Here is a 23,181-nt window from a genome sequence, read left to right as displayed (position 1 = left end):
GTCGCGGTATGATGACGCGTGTTGGTGACGTCTAGGGTTGTAGCGGACATATTAGCCCAGCACCACACACGGCTAAAAGTCGTCTCTTTTCATCGCATAATTACACAGTAATTTGTACATCTGTGTTGCTGAATCTTTTGCAATTTGTTCAATTAATAATGGAGACTATAAAGAAGAATGCTGTTGGTGGAAAGCGGTGGATTGCAGCTGCCTTTAGCACCGAAACACAGCCGGTGTTTCTTTGTTTGTTGTGAAGTTTTAACACAGAGCGGTCAAGCGAACATGTTTCTCTATGTCAACCAGCAAGTTTTTGGATGGGAAAATTGTGATATTAAATCGGCTCTTACCGGAGACTTCAGTGGATTATGCGACTTCCTCCTGCAGCGCAAAAAGGCAGCTGTGATCTTGGCTCCTCCATTGGCTTCTCTGAGAGACACTGGCGTTCACCACAGCCATCAGACTCTCATGTATGACTTTACAATCCCAATAAACACTTTTAAAACAATAAGCAGATAAGGGATCTTCCAGAATTATCCTAGTAAATGTGTCTAATTACATCTGAAACGGTCCCACTGCCGCCGCCTGGAGCCGTCGCTTTTTCTTTTTTTTCTTTTTTTTTCTTTTTTTTTGTGCTTCACTCCAACTTTCGTCATCCACAAATCTTTCATCCTCGCTCAAATTAATGGGGAAATTGTCGCTTTCTCGGCCCGAAAAGCTCTTGCTGCTGGAGGCTCACATTATAAACAATGTGAGGATGTGAGGAGCCCTCACACCAGTGACGTCACGCGCACATCGTCTGCTACTTCCGGTAAAGGCAAGGCTTTTTTTTGGCATGTTTTCCTGCTGGCTCCGCTGTGAACGGGACTCTCGCTGCTGTGTTGGATCCGCTTTGGACTGGACTCTTGCGACTGTGTTGGATCCATTATGGATTGAACTTTCAGAGTATCATGTTAGACCCGCTCGACATCCATTGCTTTCCTCCTCTCCAAGGTTCTCATAGTCATCATTGTCACCGACGCCCCAATGGGTGTGAGTTTTCCTTGCCCTTATGTGGGCCTACCGAGGATGTCGTAGTGGTTTGTGCAGCCCTTTGAGACACTACTGATTTAGGGCTATATAAGTAAACATTGATTGATTGATTGATTAGCGACCAAAAGTTGCGTCACTCCAACTTTCCTCATCCACAAATTGTTGCTTTCTTGGCCCAAAAAGCTCTTGCTGCTGGAGGCTCACATTATAAACAATGTGAGGATGTGAGGAGCCCTCACACCATTGACGCCACGCGCACATCGTCTGCTACTTCCGGTAAAGGCAAGTCTTTTTTATTAGCGACCAAAAGTTGCGAACTTTATCGTCGATGTTCTCTACTAAATCCTTTCAGCAACAAAATGGCAATATGGCGAAATGATCAAGTATGACACAGAATGGACCTGCTATCCCCGTTTGAATAAGAAAATCTCATTTCAGTAGGCCTTTAATTCCTGTAACAACCGGTTCGTCATCTCACTTGATTGGAAAAAAAAAAAAGAAAATGTCAGCTTTATTCCTTTCTTCCATCTCGGGCAGCCGGTGATGCATGATGCAGCCCCGGCAAATGTGTCCGTCATTTTCTGTCCACACGGGATCTTTCAAAGTCATCATGGAGCTGTGCTGCACAACGATCAAATATGAGTGAAATAGAACTCAAGCACTCGCAGCTTTTAACCCATCTGCGACTCCTACCACATGCCGTGCGCCTTTTCATTTTCTTTTCATGCCGATCAGCACGCTGCGTCATAAAATTGTTGGCATACTGTACGCTGTATGGGCCTTTTTATTAGTTTGCCTTTCATTGCAGCGGCGACAGTTCAATCTGTGAGCCGGATGCTTTTGGGTTGACTCTACTTTCAGATTGTGTCTCTCTGTCAACACTTGCAAGCTGTCTGTCTCATCTCATCTTTGTTTCCATTTCCAGAAAGTCCCTTAACCTCCTACGTCAGCGCATTGGGAGTCTACAGGAGCAGCGGGATGTCTTGGAGCGTGAAATAGAACATCCGGAAGCAGAAGACGACAAGTCAGTTCCTTATGAACAATAATGAACACATTTCTGTTTTAAAGGTCCCCTATTATACTGTTTTTTTTCACCATTTTAATTATGGTAAGTCTCAGTATTTCTACAGCCCTCATTAGTACTATTATGCGTATTAAGTTTTTTAACCACACGTTTGTGTTTCTGTAGCTTTAATGCCATTGAGCTGTGTGTGTCCACTCCTATATCCGACAGAATGTGTATTTCTTTTGCAATTTACCGATTTTTTTACATATAAACTGTAATCGTACTTGTCCAAGATAAAGTAAGAGCTATATTTCACATCCAACAACGTAACTTTAAAGGCCTACTGAAACCCACTACGACCGACCACGCAGTCTGATAATTTTTATATCAATGATGAAATCTTAACATTGCAACACATGCCAATACTGCCTTTTTAGTTATTAAATTTAAATTTTAAATTTTGCGCTAAGTACCCTGTTGAAAACGTCGCGGTATGATGACGGATTGTAGCGGACATGTTGTTCCAGCCCCGATCCCAGCTATTAGTCGTCTGCTTTAATAGCATAATTACACAGTATTCTGGACATCTGTGTTGCTGAATCTTTTGCAATTTGTTCAATTAATAATGGAGACGTCAAAGAAGAAAGCTGTTGGTGGAAAGCGGTGTATTGCAACCCAAACACAGCCAGTGTTTCTTTGTTTACATTCCCTAGAGATGACGGTGAAGCTTTAATATGGAACAGAGCGGTCAAGCGAACATGGTTCCCTACCACATGTCAAACGGCAGGTTTCGGTGAGAAAATTGTGGTAATAAGTCGGATCTTACCGTAGACATGAGCGGATACTTGCGACATTCCTCGTGCACCTGTCAAAGAGGCAGCTGTGGACTCTCTTGCCTCCTCCGACCGGCCTCCCCCGAACGTGGGATGCTTCCACCGTGTAGGAGGGGGAGAAAAAAAGCTCAGCCTGGCCCCAACGGCTGCCTTCGCTGCGCCTCGTCGAGAAACACGGCTTCCTTCAGAGACACTGGCGGTCACCACACCTGTGGCCACACCCCTCCGACTTTCAGGTACCATATAATCTCACTAAAACACTAGTAAGACAATAAGCAGATAAGGGATTTACCAGAATTATCCTAGTAAATGTGTCTAATAACATCTGAATCGCTCCTACTGCCCTCGCCTTTTTTTTTTCCTAGTCCTTCACTCTAACGTTCCTCATCCACGAATCTTTCATCCTCACTCAAATTAATGGGAAAATCGTCGCTTTTTTGGTCCGAATCGCTCTCGCTGCTGTTGCCCATGATTATAAACAATGTGAGGATGTAAGGAGCTCCACAACCCGTGACGTCACACTCACATCGTCTGCTACTTTCGGTACAGGCCGGGCTTTTTTATTAGTGACCAAAAGTTGCAAACTTTATCGTGGATGTTCTCTACTAAATCCTTTCAGCAAAAATATGGCAATATTGCGAAATGATCAAGTATGACACATAGAATGGACCTGCTATCCCCGTTTAAATAAGAAAATCTATTTTCAATAGGCTTTTAAGGGGGGTCATATTATATATATATATATTTTTTACATTTAAATCACCTCCTTGTGGTCTACATAACTTGTAAAGGTGGCGCCTTGCTCTAAAGTTTGCATTAATTTGGTTTTAAAGACCATCTTTAAGGTGCTGTTTATTGTCTCTTTACAATGCACCGTTTAGTGGGCGGTCTTATTTATGTACCGAATCCCTCAACCAGACCAAGCCCCCTTTGACTGCGTCCCCACCCCGTCAGCCATGTTGTAGATGTCAGTGCTTCCACATGGAGTCTACTGACAGATATACCATATTTTTCGGAGAATAAGTCGCTCCGGAGTATAAGTCGCATCTGCCGAAAATGCATAATAATGAAGGAAAAAAACATATACGTCGCACTGGAGTATAAGTCGCATTTTTGGGGGGGAAATTAATTTGATAAAACCCAACACCAAGAATAGACATTCATCCATCCATTTTCTACCGCTTTTTACCCTTTGGGGGTCGCAGGGGGCGCTACATTTGAAAGGCAATTTAAAATAATTAAAGAATAGTGAACAACAGGCTGAATAAGTGTACTTTATATGAGGCATAAATAACCAACTGAGAAGGTGCCTGGTATGTTAACGTAACATATTATGGTAAGAGTCATTCAAATAACTATAACATATAGAACATGCTATACGTTTACCAAACAATCTGTCACTCCTAATCGATTAATCCCATTAAATCTTATACGTCTAGTCTCTTACGTGAACGAGCTAAATAAAATAATCACGGTGGAAGGGGGGTTTGTGCGTCTGCCTCACAACACGAAGCTCCTGCAGTCCTGGGTTCAATCCCAGGCCCGGGATCTTTCTGTGTGGAGTTTGCATGTTTTCCCCGTGAATGCGTGGGTTCCCTCCGGGTACTCCGGCTTCCTCCCACTTCCAAAGACATGCACCTGGGGATAGGTTGATTGGCAACACTAAATTGGCCCTAGTGTGTGAATGTTGTCTGTCTATCTGTGTTGGCCCTGCGATGAGGTGGCGACTTGTCCAGGGTGTACCCCGCCTTCCGCCCGACTAGCTGAGACAGGCGCCAGCGCCCCCCCGCGACCCCAAAAGGGAATAAGCGGTAGAAAATGGATGGATGAATGGATATTTTACGGTAATGCGTTAATAATTTCACACATAAGGCGCTCCTGAGTATAAGTCGCACCCCTGGCCAATCTATGAAAAAAACTGCGACTTATAGTCCGAAAAATACGGTAATTTAAAACTGTACTCATACAGTATTTCGATTGAGTGCGGTTCCTTTTTGTATATTACCAGATCGTGCCGAGAGCCCCGAACTTCGATCCATCCATCCATCTTCTTCCGCTTTTCCGAGGTCGGGTGGCGAGGGCAACAGCCTAAGCAGGGAAACCCAGACTTCCCTCTCCCCAGCCACTTCGTCCAGCTCTTCCCGGGGATCCCGAGGCGTTCCCAGGCCAGCTGGGAGACATAGTCTTCCCAACGTGATTGATAAACATTGATACTAAAGTGTTAAATTCCCAACAGTTTGTTTACAGCAGGGGTCTCAGACACGCAGGCCAATTGCGGCCCGCAATACATTATTTTGCGGCCCCCACCTTAATATGAAAGTTTAATGTTAGCGCGGCCTGCGAGTTTTATATGAATGGCGCTTGACAGCGTTGTGTGCGGAGCTGAAGGAATCTACCAATCACGGTGTAGTATGTGGCTCTTGAGGGCCGAACATTGACGTCACTTGAGTGATGCACACAGAGAAAAATTTTGCCGCTTTTCCACTAGACCCGCACGTGCTCTTTCTCCCTCCCTCCCTCGCTTGCCCGCCTGCTCGCTCTCTCTCTGTCACTGTGTGTGTGTCTCTCTCTCTCTCGCTCCCTCCCCCGATGCCGGGGAGAAGAGCTTCCGAAGCACTCCGCCGAAGAACCGAGCGACAATACAAAACTGTGGTGCACTGGACCCCAGCGCTGATAGTCCGAAAGAGAGTTGCTGGGCGAATCGGACATGTAACACGTTAGTCGTGTTAGCCCGTTCGAGGCTAATTGTGCTACCGTAACTGCAAACTCCACGGCGAGCCCTCCCTCCGGCACCAGACAGAGACGATTTTTGTTATTTGGCTCCAAAACGTTCTGGGTTGCCTACCCCTGCAATATTGGAAAAGCGGCAAATGAGTGTAAGCGACAGAGACGTTGCCATGGAGACGAGAGTGACACCTGTTCGTCAGTAATAACAGTCCCTGATAACCTGGACCAATTCAAACCGTCATTTGTTTTTTTTATTGTTTCATTTGCATTGCCGCACATTACTTAATTCTCATTTTGTTTGATTTAGATTTAGATTTTATTTTGTGTTGAAAATAAAAATAAGGAAATTTAAATATATATTTTTTAAGAAATCTTTGCTCGCGGCCTAGCCTCACCCAGACTCTGCATCCAGTGGCCCCCAGGTAAATTGAGTTTGAGACCCCTGCTTTAGAGCATGTTTGGAAAAAAGGCAAGATTGTTTTAGAAACATCTCTGCCATGTTTGATTCAAAAATTTCAGGACTTATGGGGATCCCAAAATCGGGTACCAACATCTAAGAAAAGTGGGTTTTGCACACTAGGGCCCCTTGAGTTGTTGGACAGGAGAACACAAACGTCAGCAACACTAAGCATAGTTATATGAGCTACATTGCTAACATTACATTCACATTGTAACCGCACCATAGCTCGGTTGGGAGAGTGGCCGTGCCAGCAACTTGAGGGTTCCAGGTCCGATCCCCGTTTCTGCCATCCTAGTCGCTGCCGTTGTGTCCTTGGGCAAGACACTTTACCCACCTTCTCCCAGTGCCACCCACACTGGTTTAAATGTAACTTACATAATGGGGTTCACTATGTGAAGCGCTTTGAGTCGCTAGAGAAAAGTGCTATGTAAATATAATTCACTTCACTTCACCTATCATGCTAGGTTTGCCTAAATAGACACTATGAGATAATATTTACAGCTCCAATGTCTATAGCTGACTGGCGTATGGTTGGCTGAGTTTCAGGCCTTTTTTTTTGTAACGTGTAGTGAAGCCTCTTTTTGACAAAGCTTTCCTCCATTCAGGGCTTCATTGGACTCATTTAGCTAGGAGCTCTATGTCAATAAGGAAGGAGGAACTTTAAAATGCAATGAGTGCCTCTTTTTCCAAAAGTAGAGCAAACAAGTTACAAAGATACCGTCTTTTTTTCTCTAAACCAGCTCTATGGACACGTATTTGCATACCAGGGGACTTTTATCGATCATATAGTTGATAATAATATAACTTCAGTTGTTTTCTTACAATCTCTGCATTGACTGATATGGTTATCTCATTTTCCAGCATTTCCCTCCGTCGTTTGCGGGCTGAGCATAAAAATCTGTGTTACGAGCTGCAGAGGGAAGAAGAGATTGAGGCCCACACCGACAATGAGCTACGGCAACAAGAGTAAGTATCCGTGGGGGGGAAATTATTTTGGCAGGAATGAACTAACTGAACCACTGTTCTGCACAGTGGGTGTGTACAACCACAGATGGAGCCACAAAAATAGAGGAATCGTGCTCATGACACTGTCCCCTGTGTAAACGGGCATTTCCAGTAGCTCACCTTCTACTTTGTTTTATACAGTCAACTCACCTCTGATGCTTCAGTATCTGCGGCATGGCTCAGATGGTAGAGCTGCCGTCCAAAAACCTCCTGGTATAAATCCAGCCTCGGCTATCCTAGTCACTGCTGTTGTGTCCCTGGGCAAAACACCCTACTTTTCTCCCAGTGCCTACCACTGAATGAATGTTTGGTGGCGATCGCTTCAATTTGGCTGCCCCGTTTCTGTCAGTCTAGGGCAGCAGTGGCTACAAATGTAGCTTACCACCTTCCATGTGTGAATGTGGAGTCAGAAAAGCACTACATAAAGTCTAATTCAGTGATTCTCAAACTGTGGTACATGTACCACTAGTGCAGTGGTTCTCAAACTTTTTTTGTCATCCCCCACTTTGGACAAGGGGGAGTTTTCAAGCCCCACCTGCCCCCATCGCCCCAACAGAACGCTAATGCCAAGTTTGACATTTTCATATTTATTGAACGTCAAGAAACATTCAAGTTGTATACATTCAAACTCAATAACATAAAACGACATCAAGTTCAATAATATCCATCCATCCATCATCTTCCGCTTATCCGAGGTCGGGTCGCGGGGGCAACAGCCTAAGCAGGGAAACCCAGACTTCCCTCTCCCCAGCCACTTCGTTTAGCTCTTCCCGGGGGATCCCGAGGCGTTCCCAGGCCAGCCGGGAGACATAGTCTTCCCAACGTGTTCTGGGTCTTCCCCGTGGCCTCCTCGGGAGGCGTTCGGGTGGCATCCTGACCAGATGCCCGAACCACCTCATCTGGCTCTTCTCCATGTGAAGGAGCAGCGGCTTTACTTTGAGTTCCTCCCGGATGGCAGAGCTTCTCACCCTATCTCTTAGGGAGAGCCCCTCCACACGGCGGAGGAAACTCATTTCGGCCGCTTGTACCCGTGATCTTATTCTTTCGGTCATGACCCAAAGCTCATGACCATATTTGAGGATGGGAACGTAGATCGACCGGTAAATTGAGAGCTTTGCCTTCCGGCTCAGCTCCTTCTTCACCACAACGGATCGGTACAACGTCCGCATTGGGTGGAGTGCCATCTCCGGGTTGGGGAGGAGACCCTGCCCCAAGTGGAGGAGTTCAAGCACCTAAGAGTCTTGTTCACGAGTGAGGGAAGAGTGGATCGTGAGATCGAAGTTCAATAATAAATAAAAAAAACTGTGCAGCTGTGGTATAACTTGCATCAAGTTCAATAATAAATACAATAACTATTCTGCCAGTTTTCTTTGAAAGAAATCAAGTGGCTTATTGACGTGATTGGGGTGTGTGGTCTCGAGGCGTCTCTTTAATTTGTTGGGTCTCCTGCTGTCTGCTGCAAGCGGTTTTAGATACAGAACACATAGGGGTCTCCCCTCCGCCCCCACCACCGTTGCCGTGAATCCAAGAGCAAGATACCCTTCATATTTTCTTTTCGGTTGGCTTTTTGGTTGATTAAGCCCGTCAGATTTTTGTTTCTCTGCAGGCGCTGGCTCCGATTTGACGACTTTTGAGGTGCGAGTCACAAATGTATCCATTTTGTGTAATTGTGGTCCACACATTAGCCTGCTACCCATCCGCGTGAAAGATTGTTCCGCTTAGCCCCGCCCCCATTAGTTACTGTTGCTATGTCTGTCAAACTTTCGCTCCTACCTAGAAATTTAAAGCCTAGAGGAAAAATAAGTAATTCACATTTATTTACATAACAGATTTCATAGACAGAATCACAAAGTGATTTACAAAGTGTATAGAAAATGAAAGCATAGTAAAAAAAAAAAAAAAATCTAAGAATATAATAAAAAAAAAAAGTAAAGTGAAATTTCCTCCCGTTCCTCGCACCCCACCTCAATCAATCAATGTTTATTTATATAGCCCCAAATCACAAATGTCTCAAAGGACTGCACAAATCATTACGACTACAACATCCTCGGAAGAACCCACAAAAGGGCAAGGAAAACTCACACCCAGTGGGCAGGGAGAATTCACATCCAGTGGGACGCCAGTGACAATGCTGACTATGAGAAACCTTGGAGAGGACCTCAGATGTGGGCAACCCCCCCCCCCTCTAGGGGACCGAAAGCAATGGATGTCGAGCGGGTCCAACATGATACTGTGAAAGTTCAATCCATAGTGGCTCCAACACAGCCGCGAGAGTTCAGTTCAAGCGGATCCAAGACAGCAGCGAGAGTCCCATCCACAGGAAACCATCTCAAGCGGAGGCGTATCAGCAGCGCAGAGATGTCCCCAACCGATACAGGCGAGCGGTCCATCCTGGGTCCCGACGAGCGGTCCATCCTGGGTCTCGACTCTGGACAGCCAGTACTTCATCCATGGTCATCGGACCGGACCCCCTCCACAAGGGAGGGAGGGACATAGGAGAAAGAAAAGAAGCGGCAGATCAACTGGTCTAAAAAGGAGGTCTATTTAAAGGCTTGAGTATACAGATGAGTTTTAAGGTGAGACTTAAATGCTTCTACTGAGGTAGCATCTCAAACTGTTACCGGAAGGGCATTCCAGAGTACTGGAGCCCGAACGGAAAACGCTCTATAGCCCGCAGACTTTTTTTGGGCTCTAGGAATCACTAATAAGCCGGAGTCTTTTGGACGCAGATTTCTTGCCGGGACATGTGGTACAATACAATCGGCAAGATAGGCTGGAGCTAGACCGTGTAGTATTTTATACGTAAGTAGTAAAACCTTAAAGTCACATCTTAAGTGCACAGGAAGCCAGTGCAGGTGAGCCAGTACAGGTGTAATGTGATCAAACTTTCTTGTTCTTGTCAAAAGTAAAGGCATTATGTTGCTATGATATGTATTTCCCAATATTTCTGCACAATAATTGAAATAAGATAAAATAATTGTTGTATTCAGTCTTAAAAAAAATATTACATGGCTCTCACGGAAATACTTTTTAAAATATTTGGCTTGTATGGCTCTCTCAGCTAAAAAGGTTCCCGACCCCTGGTTTACATGTATAACTTTCTCCGACTTTCTAAGACGTGTTTTATGCCACTTTTTTTTGTCTCATTTTGTCAACAAAACTTTTTACGTTGTGCATGAATGCACAAAGGTGAGTTTTGTTGATGTTATTGAGTTGTGTGGAGTGCTAATCAGACATATTTGGTCACTGCATGACTGTAAGCTAATCGATGCTAACATGCTATTTAGGCTAGCTGTTTGTACATATTGCATCATTATGCCACATTTGTAGCTATATTTGAGCTCATTTAGTTCCCTTTAAGTCCTCATAATTCAATGTATATCTCATGACACACTATCTGTATGTAATATGGCTCCAGACGGGTTTGTTTTTGTATTTTTGGTCCAATATGGCTCTTTCAACATTTTGGGTTGCCGACCCCTGATCTATAGGAATCACCAAAATAATTACTTGATTAAAGTACAGAGTTTTATTTTCCTATATCCAAACAACCTACTCAGTGGCCTCCTGGTTAAAGTGTTTGCCCTGAGATCGGTAGGTTGTGAGTTCAAACCCCGGCCGAGTCATACCAAAGACTATAAAAATGGGACCCGTTACCTCCCTGCTTGGCACTCAGCATCAAGGGTTGGAATTGGGGGTTAAATCACCAAAAATGATTCGCGGCACAGCTGCCGCCCACTGCTCCCCTCACCTCCCAGGGGGGGAACAAGGGGATGGGTCAAATGCAGAGGACAAATTTCCCCACACCTAGTGTGTGTGTGTGGCAATCCTTGATACTTTAACAATGTTACTGTTCAAACTGTGTGTAATCTTATTGGGGAAACATACTAAATATACTTGCTAAATAAAACCTAAACCTTGTTTTTAATGAATACTTAGGGCTTCTATGCTACTGTATTTTAATGTTGGTCATTATGGTGGTATTTGGAGAGCCAAGTGTTTTTTGGAGGTGATGCTTGAGAACCATTGGTCTAATTCATCTATGGCATGGGTGTCAAATTTGGCCCGCCGTGTAATTTCACTTGGCCCTTGAGGCAATATCACATTAACATTAGAGCTGGCCCGCCGCTGTAACATTGCATTCACCGCTAATACTCTTACTTGCCAACCCTACCGATTTTCCTGGGAGACTCCAGAAGTTCAGTGCCCCTCCCGAATTTCATCCGGGACAACAATATTTGGGGTGGGCTTTAAAGGCACTGCCTTTGGCGTTCTCTACAACCTGTCTCCACGTCCGCTTTTCTTCCATACAAACAGCGTGCCGGCTCAGTCACATAATATATGCGGCTTATACACACACACAAGTGAATGCAAGGCATACTTGGTCAACAGCCATACAGGTCACACTGAGGGTGGCCGTATAAACAACTTTAACACTGTTACATATATGCGCCACACTGTGAACCCACACCAAACAAGAATGACACATTCGCACCGTAACACAACATAAACACAACAGAACAAATACCCAGAACGCCTTGCAGCACTAACTCTCCCGGGACGCTACAATATACACCCCCCGCTATCACCAAACCCCGTCCACCTCAACCCCACCGCCGAAAAGAGGCATTAAATTTTTATTTAAATTTTATTTGATATGCCATTGATATTTTTTTATTATTATTATTATTTGAAACTCGATTTTGCATGTCACTATAAAGTTATATAAGCCTCGCTTGTTCAATATTCAAAGCAAAACTTGTTTGGGTCCCTATTAAAAGGTTAATTTGTTCAACCTTGGCCCGCGGCTTTGTTCGGTTTTAAATTTTGGCCCACTCTGTATTTGAGTTTGACACCCCTGCTCTATGGGTTCAAGCCCTCACACACGTGTCTATTTCTCACAATGTCTTCCTTTGGGTAGCCCATCATCTAAATGACACTTAATACACCTACTTCAACTCAACCACTCGTGTTTTTCATAGCTCTGTTTGAACACAGTCATTTTTTTTCAGTCTGATCACCAGCTTACATAACAATTTCTGCAGCATCTTCTCAGTGATAAATACTGTACTGGTACAAAATGATTACCAACCAGGCACTTTCAGTTCCAAGTTATTGTAATAAATAATAACACTAATACATGGATAAGTCTATTGTTTCTATTAAGGCTGTCAAATTTAGGAAGTTAACGCTTTTGATGAGTATTTAACCAATTTTTTAACCACAAATGCTCCTTTACTTTATCCGCGGATCGTCACCAGGTTGTTGGTTGTTTTGTAGTCAATGATCTGGTCAATGCATACGTGAATGAGGAGACTGCAACTGGTGTAGTCTGTGACAAATTATGCTTTAAAATACACCCCAATGAGACTTACAGTAAGCTAGTATTGTTGGCAAGTTCTAAGCAAACATATTTTTATATTTAGTAATACACTAAATGTTTGTGTATGACCTTTTGAAAATTTAATACAATTTTAAGTAAAAATGTGTGGCCCTAGTGCATGGGTGTCAAACTCTGGCCCGCGGGCCAAATTTGGCCCGTCATGTAATTTATTTTGGCCCTTGAGACAATATTAAATTAACATTAGAGCTGGCCCGCCGGTATTATACAGCGGCGGTGCATTCACCGCTAATTCTAATACTTGCCAACCCTCACACCCCCTTAAAGGTACTGCTTTTAGGGTCCTCTACAAACTGTTGTCATGTCCGCTTTTCCGCCATACAATCGGTGTGCCGGCCCAGTCACGTAATATATGCGGATTCTACACACACACACAAGTGAATGCAACCATACTTGGTCAACAGCCATACAGGTCACACTGAGGGTGGCCTTATAAACAACTTTAACACTGTTGGAAATATGCACCACACTGTGAAGCCACACCAAACAAGAATGACAAACACATTTCGGGAGAACATCTGCACTGTAACACAACATCAACACAACAGAACAAATACCCAGAATCCGTGGCAGCACTAACTCTTCCGGGACACTACAATATACACCCCCGCTACCAACAAACCTCGATTTTGCATGTCAGAATAAAGTTATATAAGCCGTGCTTGTTCAATATTCAATGCAAAACTTGTTTTGGTCCCTATTAAAAGGTTAAGTTGTTCAACTTTGGCCCGCGGCTTTGTTCAGTTTAGAATTTTGGCCCACTCTGTATTTGAGTTTGACACCCCTGCCCTAGTGTGTGAATGTGAGTGTGAATGTTGTCTGTATATATGTGTTGGCCCTGTGATGAGGTGGCGACTTGTCCAGGGTGTACTACGCCTTCTGCCTGATTGTAGCTGAGAAAGGCTCCAGCACCCCGGCGACCCCGAAGGGGATAAATGGTAGAAAATGGATGGATGTTTTGTTGACGTAAATGAGTTCAAGCCAATTAAAGCTGATCCTTTGAAGAAAAAGTTGATATACCTGTCTGATAGTAGCGTCTTTATTATTTTTATACATGCTGTGCATCGCATACATTGAGAATATTTTTGTTGTCTTTCTGCTCAGACTGGAGCTGAGTGAGATGGAGCTTGAGATCGGAAAGTTCTCCTTTTTGCGGCAGGAGGTGCAGGAAGAAGAGGAAGTCTTCAAGGTGCTCAAAGCCCAGAAGGCAGTGAAAAGGCTGCAGCAGGAGAGGAAAAACCACCAAACTCTGCAGCTAAAGAGTCTACGTCCCAATACGTAAGGGCTGTCTTCCCCATTTGAAGTCAATAGTAGTGAGTGCACTATGTTGGCATACCAAAAAAACAACCATTGTTTGCTTTGGGCTTCAGATTTGACTTACTCAATAGAAACCATTAAGACAAATTGAACATCCAGTGCATTGTGATGACAGGAAACAAACAGACATTGTGGAGAAAGCAAAAACTTTGTCTCAGAAGAAAATAATAAAGAGCCACACGGACCACAATATTGCAGCCGAGTACTTGAAGAAGACTATCAAAAGGTAATAGCAACAGTTTGAGTTGATGTACAGTACTTACCAGTTACACCAACATGATGTTTTACTCTACTGCGTCATCCTTTTGATTGTCGTCTTTAGGCTACGGCAGCAAGAAGCTGTTAAAGAGCAGCAGAGGAAAGAGGCGATGGAAAAGAGAATACAAGCTGTGAAGCAACTGAAAGCTAACATTGAAGCAAACCAAGTAAGCAGCCTGAATTTTCGGTATTTATAACATAATCTGGAAAGTATAACACACACAGTCATACTTTAAATATTACGATTAAGAGGACTGTAAATTAGCATCGGCTGTCTTCACCGATACTGTGATTAAAGCAGAAAAAAATGTTTAAAACTAAATGGTGTTGACAGTTCTGGATGCTCTGTCTCAATTTGAATTTTAGTTGCTGCAACCATGGAAACATACCAATTAAAATGCACTTGTGTAGTGGCATGTGTGTGTGCAAGACATGAGGTATACACATAGCAACACTGTAAGCTTACATTTTAATGCACGATAGATTGAAATATTTGTATTTCATGCACAAACAGCATACTTGGGTCCTGATCTTCTAAGATCCAAACACCACACGTTTAACAGCCTGTGCAAACTATAAAATTGCATGGTTTATTAGTGGGCGTGTTGCATGTGATCTAAGAATTGATAACTGGTAGTGACCAACTTATTTAAATTAGCTTTTTATGTGTGCTTTTCGACTTTTACCGTGGATACACTAATTAATTGTATATTAATGTTATCATGCTCCTACCTGTGGCGTTTTTCTTTGTTTTAAAACATGCAGCAGACCATTATCTACCACAATTTATGGGTATTTTACAATGTTTTTATCTGTCTTGTGGTGAGCTCAAGGAGCTGCAAGATTTCACTGGAAAATTCCAGAGGCAAGAAAATGCATATTGCAATAAGTTTCTTTCATGTAAGAGATATGTTAATGAATTATCTTCCAAATAAAAAAAAATCATTAAAAAAACGCTACTAGACACCAAATTGCCTCAATTGAATTTGTTTTAATCAGCCCTTCAACAGCTATAAAATTATGAAATAATATTGCTGAATAGACAGTCTAATAGTTGTATACTTGACAGTCCATATGTGTTGACAAGCATACATAGTGTGGAGCTACAGTGCTATCACCTCCTTTTTCTTAGCCATTTCTGCATAACCACCTCTTTGCATGTTATTTCCAGACGTACAAAACAAAGACGCAGATCAGTGGCCGCAGAACAATTTCAGTCTTGATCAATCACACTGTGTCGGCTAAACACTTATATTTGCATTTTCTCCTCCCAGTATGGTGGGTGTTTTGAGGATTAGCATATATTCTCATATATATTCATATATATATTCTCTATATAATCCCCACCTAGTACTATCCTCGTCACGTCCGTTGTGTCCTTGGGCAAGACACTTCACCCTTGCTCCTGATGGGTGCTGGTTAGCGCCTTGCATGGCAGCTCCCTCCATCAGTGTGTGAATGTGTGTTTGAATGGGTAAATGTGGAAGTAGTGTCAAAGCGCTTTGAGTACCTTGAAGGTAGAAAAGCGCTATACAAGTACAACCCATTTATCATTTATATTCTGCATATTCATGAAGACAAACACGCTAAATGGATTGCGCTCCTTATTCGGTTCATTAAAAGTGCCAATTGAGTGGAAAAATAATATGACTTTGTATGCCTAATTGTGTGTCATTGTATCCATTAAGCCATATCCAATTATATTTCCAACCCGAAAAGTATGTGAAAATCCATCTTAAATATCACAAAATTGTCACAGTTCAATTCAATATGGTAAAGACGAACCCAAGGATGCAGACGGACGGTGAGTAAAACTGTTATTTTACTTAAGGAAAATTACTCACAACAATGATCTAAACAGGAGATAACAAAAAGCGACAGTGCGAAAAAGAGAAAACAAAATGAGCATCGTGGAAAAAAGAACAAAAGCTACTATACAAAAATAACTAGACATGGGTTGGAGTTGCAAGACGTGCAAACTACCACACAACAACACCAAGCTGGATGGCACTGGAAAAAGCCAAGAAAGTAGGTATCAAAAACTCGGGACGCATTGGAAACTTCTGGTGAGAAGAGTCGAGGAGTGGAATCGCCAAGTGCCATCCAGCTGTCAAGGTGCTGCTTAAGTAGTGTCAGGAAGATTGGAAACAGCTGTGCACTTCTCACAACTCCGCCCACAAGGGGAATACAGGAAATCTGCCTAGTTGTTAGAGCAGGCCTGGGCAAAAAAAGGCCCGGGGGGCGCATGCGGCCCGTTAAGCTTTTCAATCTGGCCCGCCGGATATTCCCAAATAATTTTTGTAGATCTTTAAGATCGGAACTATAGCCACCATTATGATGTGAAGTATATCAGATTGTAGGTAGGGTTTGTTTACTCTTTGTGTTCATATTTCACTGTTTGTTGCATTTTTGTTGCGTTTTTCTTGATTGTAAATTATGTCGATTGAGAGGGGGTGTGACATTTTACATGTTGTCAGTATTCAGTGTTTTATCGTTCATAGTTAATATTGTTAATCCCACATTCTTTATTTTCATGTACATTATGGGTGTCTCATACAGTAAAAAAAATTTAAAATTACTTTCCGTTTTTAAGGCAGTCCTTCATAACATTTTTAACATTCAATCGGACATTATTGTGAGGTATTGTATTAATGTTCCTAAAAATAGATATATCGGCCCCCAGACACATTTTTTTCTCTAAATTTGGCCATCCGAGGCAAAATAATTGCCCAGGCCTGGCTGGGTTAGAGTGTCTTCCCTGAGATCGGTAGGTTGTGAGTTCAAACCCCGGTCGAGTCATACCAAAGACTATAAAAATGGGATCCTTTACCTCCCTGCTTGGCACTCAGCATCAAGGGTTGGAATTGGGGGTTGAATCACCAAAAAATGATTCCCGGGCGTGGCCACTGCTGCTGCTCACTGCTCCCCTCACCTCCCAGAGTGCGAACAAGGTGATGGGTCAAATGCAGAGGACACATTTCACCACACCTAGTGTGTGTGTGTGAGTGAGACAATCATTGGTACTTTAACTTTTTTAACTTTAACTCTAGGGGAAAGTACAGATGTAAGAACCAGATCAACTGCACCAAAACAGGAAAACTGAAAATACAAACCACATGGTGGCAGCAGGAGGTGACTAAAATGCCCCGATTTCAGACATCCATTTTAAATATTCCGCTCCGAATGTCTTCGGCAATTTCCTTAGATACGGGTCGGATGACGTCACCCTTGGGAACGCTTCTGCACTCTTGACCATATCAGCTGATCAGTCGTACTGGAAATATGCGAACATTAGAAAGAGATGTGCTGTCTTTCACTCATAATCCTTATATAGGACATGAACATGTTCTTTTTTGTATGCATTCTAAGTCGTAAATGAATAAAAAGTCTGCTAACAATTGAATAAATGAGGGCTCGCTATTCCGCCTACAATACTCTCTAAATAACAATCAAAAACCCGCAACAATACTCTATTTACATATCGTGACCTGAATATCAACGAAGACAATCTTCTTGTGCATTGATCACAGAGAGGTAACTAGCTTGTGCTGCAGCATTGAGCTGGCGGATGTCCTGCTGCTGCATAATTGAGTCTAGGCCCTTCAAAATTATTCTAGATTATAAATCATGCCTCTCATCTGGATAATAGGAGGATTTAGCCATAAATCTAGAAGTTGCCATTCAATTTATACCCAGAGATCGAGACAAACACGCTCACCGAAAACAGTGTCTGCAGGCAGCAAATTTTTCTTTTCACCCTTAGTGGGGATTATTAATAATTCTGAATCTAAATGGGAGGATATAAACATCCTATCAGTCATAATTGCAATGAGAGCAGACATTGTACAGTAAGCGATCGTTTTATGTTCATAGTTCGAATTTCACGGTGGCAGAGGGGTTAGTGCGTCTGCCTCACAATACGAAGTTCCTGCAGTCCTGGGTTCAAATCCAGGCTCGGGAACTCTCTGTGTGGAGTTTGCATGTTCTCCCCGTGAATGCGTGGGTTCCCTCCGGGTACTCCGGCTTCCTCCCACTTCCAAAGACATGCACCTGGGGATAGGTTGATTGGCAACACTAAATTGGGCCCTAGTGTGTGAATGTGAGTGTGAATGTTGTCTGTCTATCTGTGTTGGCCCTGTGATAAGGTGGTGACTTGTCCAGGGTGTACACCGCCTTCCGCCCGATTGTAGCTGAGATAGGCGCCAGCGCCCCCCGCGACCCCAAAAGGGAATAAGCTGTAGAAAATGGATGGATGGAGTTCGAATTTCTTGTTTAGCACTTAGCAATACTGCTACTTGTTTCCATTATAACCCCATTATTTACTTTTTACTGTTCAATTGAGCTCAACTCTGTACACTGCTGCTGGAATTTTTAATTTTCCTGAAGGAACTCTCCTAAATGAATCATATATCTATCTATCTATCTATCTATCTATCTACATAATGCTATAGTGTTACTTAAAATCCGGCTCTGTTTAGCACACAGCTCCTACAACTTGTAGCTCACTCTCTTTATATTCAGGCAAAAAAAAATATATAAGGTTCTGGATTATTATATTTTCCCAAAGTAATCGTTGTTGGCTCTCACAAAATCTGCATGATTAGCAGTGTTGTTGATGGGGAAGAGATCTGTGGTTCCTACCTCTACGTCACACGTTCACGTGACTGACTTAGATTAGATTAGATAGTACTTTATTTATCTAGTCAGGAGAGTTCCTTCAGGAAAATTACAATTTTCAGCACAGTCCCATTCAAGATCAGACAAACATTACAGGGAGACAGAACAGACTTGCTCAATAACTCTCAAAATGGCTCGGGAATCTCTGAGATTGATACTGTTTTGATCATAGCTAGTTACTAGCAAACTTTGTAAGTCTTTTGGTGTTATAAATGATATATATATGATATTAGCTTCAATAAAGAGGTGACTTGTTTTCCCATTTTAGTGGTACTTTAAGAAACGCCATCCTTCATTAGCTTATAAAGCGCTATCAAGTTTTCACATGTTTTAATACACACAAACATTTGGTAGATCAGGCACTTCAGGTACAATAATGTAACATTATGCCACTTGCATTTTAAGATAGTCCAAAATAGGACACTGCAAATGTAAATACTATTTGCAATCACTTCAACCAGCAACTACTAGAGGTTTTATTGCTGCATTACCCCGCTGTTCCCTAATTTGGAGGTACATGCATTCACAGACATGAGTAATTATTGTTGTGATACTCCATCCATCCATCCATTTTCGGCCGCTTATTCCCGTTCGGGGTCGCGGGGGGCGCTGGCGCCTATCTCAGCTACAATCAGGCGGAAGGCGGGGTACACCCTGGACAATTCGCCACCTCATCGCAGGGCCAAAACAGATAGACGGACAACATTCACACTCACATTCACACACTAGGGCCAATTTAGTGTTGCCAATCAACCTATCCCCAGGTGCATGTCTTTGGGTACTTTAAATCCCAAAAGTTACATATTTTTGTAAAAGTCCACTGATCATTATGCATCTCTACTGATTATGTATTTCTTACACATAACCACTAGGGGTGTGGGAAAAAATCGATTCAAATTTGAATCGCGATTCTCACGTTCTGCGATTCAGAATCGATTCTCATTTTTAAAAAATCGATTTTATTTTATTAATTTTTTTATCAATCCAAAGAAACAATACACAGCAATACCATAACAATGCAATCCAATCCAAAACCAAACCTGACCCAGCAACACTCAGAACTGCAATAAACAGAGCAATTGAGAGGAGACATAAACAGGACACAGAACAAACCAAAATTTGTGAAAAAAAAATGAATGTTATCAACAACAGTATCAATATTAGTTATAATTCCAGCATAGCAGTGATTAAAAATCCCTCATTGACATTATCATTAGCTATTTATAAAAATTAAAAAAACAACAATAGTGTCACAGTGGCTTACACTTGCATCGCATCTCATAAGCTTGACAACACACTGTGTCCAATATTTTCACAAAGATAAAATAAGTCATATTTTTGGTTCGTTTAATAGTTAAAACAAATTTACATTATTGCAATTAATTGATAAAACATTGTCCTTTACAATTATAAAAGCTTTTTACAAAAATCTACTACTCTGCTTGCATGTCAGTAGACTGGGGTACATCCTGCTGAAATCCTATGTATTGAATGAATAGAAAATCCTTTTAGATCGGGGAAAAATCGGTTTTTGAAATCGAGAATAGTGTCGATTTGAAAAAAAAAATCGATTTTGAATCAAATCGTGACCCCAAGGATCGATATTGAATCGAATCGTGGGACAACCAAAGATTCGCAACCCTAATAACTGTCAGGCTTGGACTTGGTCTTGGTTTGTTTTCCCGAGGTGCAAAGCGAATGGAGTGGAAACGGCGTGAAGGTAAAGACATCTTTATTTTAACACTAAAACTAAAAACAGGAACCAACAAAAAGCGCTTACAATGGAGGTACAAAACTTGGGCTATGAAACAAAAGACTACCACAGAGGCTATAAACTATAAACAAACAAAACACTTGTGCTATGACATGGATGACAAAAACTTACGTGGACAAAATGAACAGCATAGCAAGGCATGAAGCAGATAATCGAGGTCGTGAAGGAAGTGATGTTGCCAGACTGACTACCTGGTAACTGTGGCTTAAATAATGAACATGATAAGTGAAAACAGGTGTGAGACAAGACAGGTGAACTGATTGGTCGTCATGGTAACAAAACGGAGTGAAAAAAAAAGGGAACTTAGAGTCCAAAGGTCAAAAGCACCTGATATTCCTAGGCAGTCTCCCATCCAAGTACTAACCAGGCCAGACACTGCTTAGCTTTGAGAACAGATGAGATTGGGGATGCTCAGGATCAGACATGACAGAAAACTAAATCAGTCGGTATGGTAAGACAAACAAGGAAATGCAAAACAGAACTAAATGTCCAAAAAACTAAACATAGCATGACCAAAACAAAACATGAACCATGGATAGGCGTGACAAATAACTACCTCTTAAACACGTGCTTATACCCTGGTGAAATTAAGGCTATGTTGCAAGTCTGCAAGCATGGAACAGGTTGCGGTGATGGGGTTTTCCTTAAAAAAATCTTGTGTCTTTAGGAGAACCTACGGGTCAGACAAAGCCGAGCCAAGGCAAACGCCCTGAAGCAAGAACGTCAACAGAACCGGCTGAAAGAATCCCTGCAGGCTCAAGGCTTAAACAGCACCAGGCACATATTCCAACAGAAACGAGAGGAGGAGGCAAAAAGAAAGCAAGAGTATGTGCTCTCCTCTCCTCTCTCATTCTCTCTTCTCCTCTGGCGTGTTCTCATGAGAATTTAGAAGTCAAATTTATGAAAAGTTGTGTATTTGAACTGGACTTTTTTGCAGGCATGGCGACCGAGCTGGAAGTTTATATGCAAATGTCAAACTACAATAAATTTAGACAAAAATGCAATATTTCAACACCACTTGGATGTGGTTAGGTTGCTTTATGAATGTATGATTAATTAGCAGATGTTTTGCACAAAATCCTACTAATTTATCCCAAATAAGTTCCCCCCGTACTCTCCGTTCAGCACCACTCCATTAACACTCCACGGAGCAGTGGGTTGGTGTTTTTAATTCTCTGGCTTTGTGCCGAGGTATACATGACCTCATTTCTGTATTAATACCGTGCTGTTGATGTGCTCTTCTCAGGGAATTCAAGGAGAGACAGAAGGCAAAGAGAGTCGAGATTGTGGAAAAGATTCTTTTGGAGAAGCAGATGCTGATGAGTAAAAAAACTCAGCAGGCACCAACGCCTAAACCCCGCACTCCCCATACCATCCTCTCCCCAGGCAGGATAAGAAGGAAGCTCCTGTATTACCTGGATACCAGAACACCACCAGGCACAGAGAGTGAAATAACAGTGGGTGGATATAAATGTCTATGTTGTCAGCGTAAAATAATAACCTCACATAATTAAATTAGCATTTTTTACAGTATATATGCTTGCAATGTCACGTTTTCTTCTCTACAGAGTTGCATTCATTTGCACCAACATCTTATGTTGATGACCACTGCACAAAGTTAGCCCTCTGTCCTTCCACTTTTTAATAGTTTTTACTTAGCTGTTTTCACATGCTTGATTTCTGCCAATAATTTCACCGTTTTGGTTTTTTTCACAACCAGAATATGTCTTTCATTGTGGTTGTTTAAACAAATGAAAAGCTACTGTCTGCCTCAGTTAAGGGGAAACTAAAATGATCCATCCATTTTCTACCGCTTGTCCCTTTGGGGCCACAGGGGGTGTTGGAGCCTATCTCAGCTGCATTTGGGCGGAAGGCGGTGTACACCCTGGACAAGTTGCCACCTCATCGCAGGGCCAACACAGATAGACAGACAACATTCACACTCACATTCACACACTAGGGACCATTTAGTGTCGCCAATCAACCTATCCCCAGGTGCATGTTTTTTGAGGTGGGAGGAAGCCGGAGTACCCGGAGGGAACCCACGCAGTCACTGGGAGAACATGCAAACTCCACACAGAAAGATCTCGAGCCCGGGATTGAACTCAGGACTACTCAGAACCTTTGTATTGTGAGGCACATGCACTAACCCGTGTCCCACCCTGCTGCCTAAATACAATGATATTAATCTGAATTTAAAACACTTCCCTGTGGTCCAGATAAATCATACTTGCCAACCTTGAGATCTCCGAATTCGGGAGATGGGCGGAGGGGCGGGGTTTGGCGGTAGCGGGGGTTGTATATTGTGGCGTCCCGGAAGAGGTTGTGCTGCAAGGGGTTCTGGGTATTTGTTCGGTTGTGTTTATGTTGTGTTACGGTGCGGATGTTCTCCTGAACTGCGTTTGTCATTCGCATATTTCTCGGATATTTCTCGCATATTTGTAACAGTGTTAAAGTTGTTCATACGGCCACCCTCAGTGTGACCTGTATGGCTTTTTATCAAGTATGCCTTGCATTCACTTATATGTATGTAAAAGCCACATGTATTATGTGACTGGGCCGGCACGCTGTTTGTATGGAGGAGAAAGCGGACGTGAGGTAGAAGAAGACGCTAAAGGTAGTGCCTTACGCCCCCAATATTGTTGTCCGGGTAGAAATGGGGAGAAATTCGAGAGAATGGTTGTCCCGGGAGAT

General features: G+C 42.6%; 1 protein-coding gene across 1 annotated transcript in view; it reads left to right on the top strand.

Moving 5' to 3' along the window:
• cfap74 (cilia and flagella associated protein 74) overlaps positions 1-23,181 on the top strand; it is a 153,761-nt gene that overhangs the window by 7,097 nt on the left and 123,483 nt on the right. The window contains exons 5-11 of the mRNA XM_061904796.1: positions 1,955-2,053; positions 6,917-7,021; positions 13,566-13,739; positions 13,894-14,004; positions 14,101-14,203; positions 21,155-21,312; positions 21,734-21,944. Of these exons, the coding sequence (XP_061760780.1) occupies positions 1,955-2,053; positions 6,917-7,021; positions 13,566-13,739; positions 13,894-14,004; positions 14,101-14,203; positions 21,155-21,312; positions 21,734-21,944 (961 nt within the window). The remainder of the gene's footprint in view (positions 1-1,954; positions 2,054-6,916; positions 7,022-13,565; positions 13,740-13,893; positions 14,005-14,100; positions 14,204-21,154; positions 21,313-21,733; positions 21,945-23,181) is intronic.

This window comes from Nerophis ophidion, linkage group LG06 (genome assembly GCF_033978795.1).
Source record: "Nerophis ophidion isolate RoL-2023_Sa linkage group LG06, RoL_Noph_v1.0, whole genome shotgun sequence".
In the NCBI taxonomy this organism is placed as follows: domain Eukaryota; kingdom Metazoa; phylum Chordata; class Actinopteri; order Syngnathiformes; family Syngnathidae; genus Nerophis; species Nerophis ophidion.
This window is presented reverse-complemented; position numbering and strand designations above follow the sequence as displayed.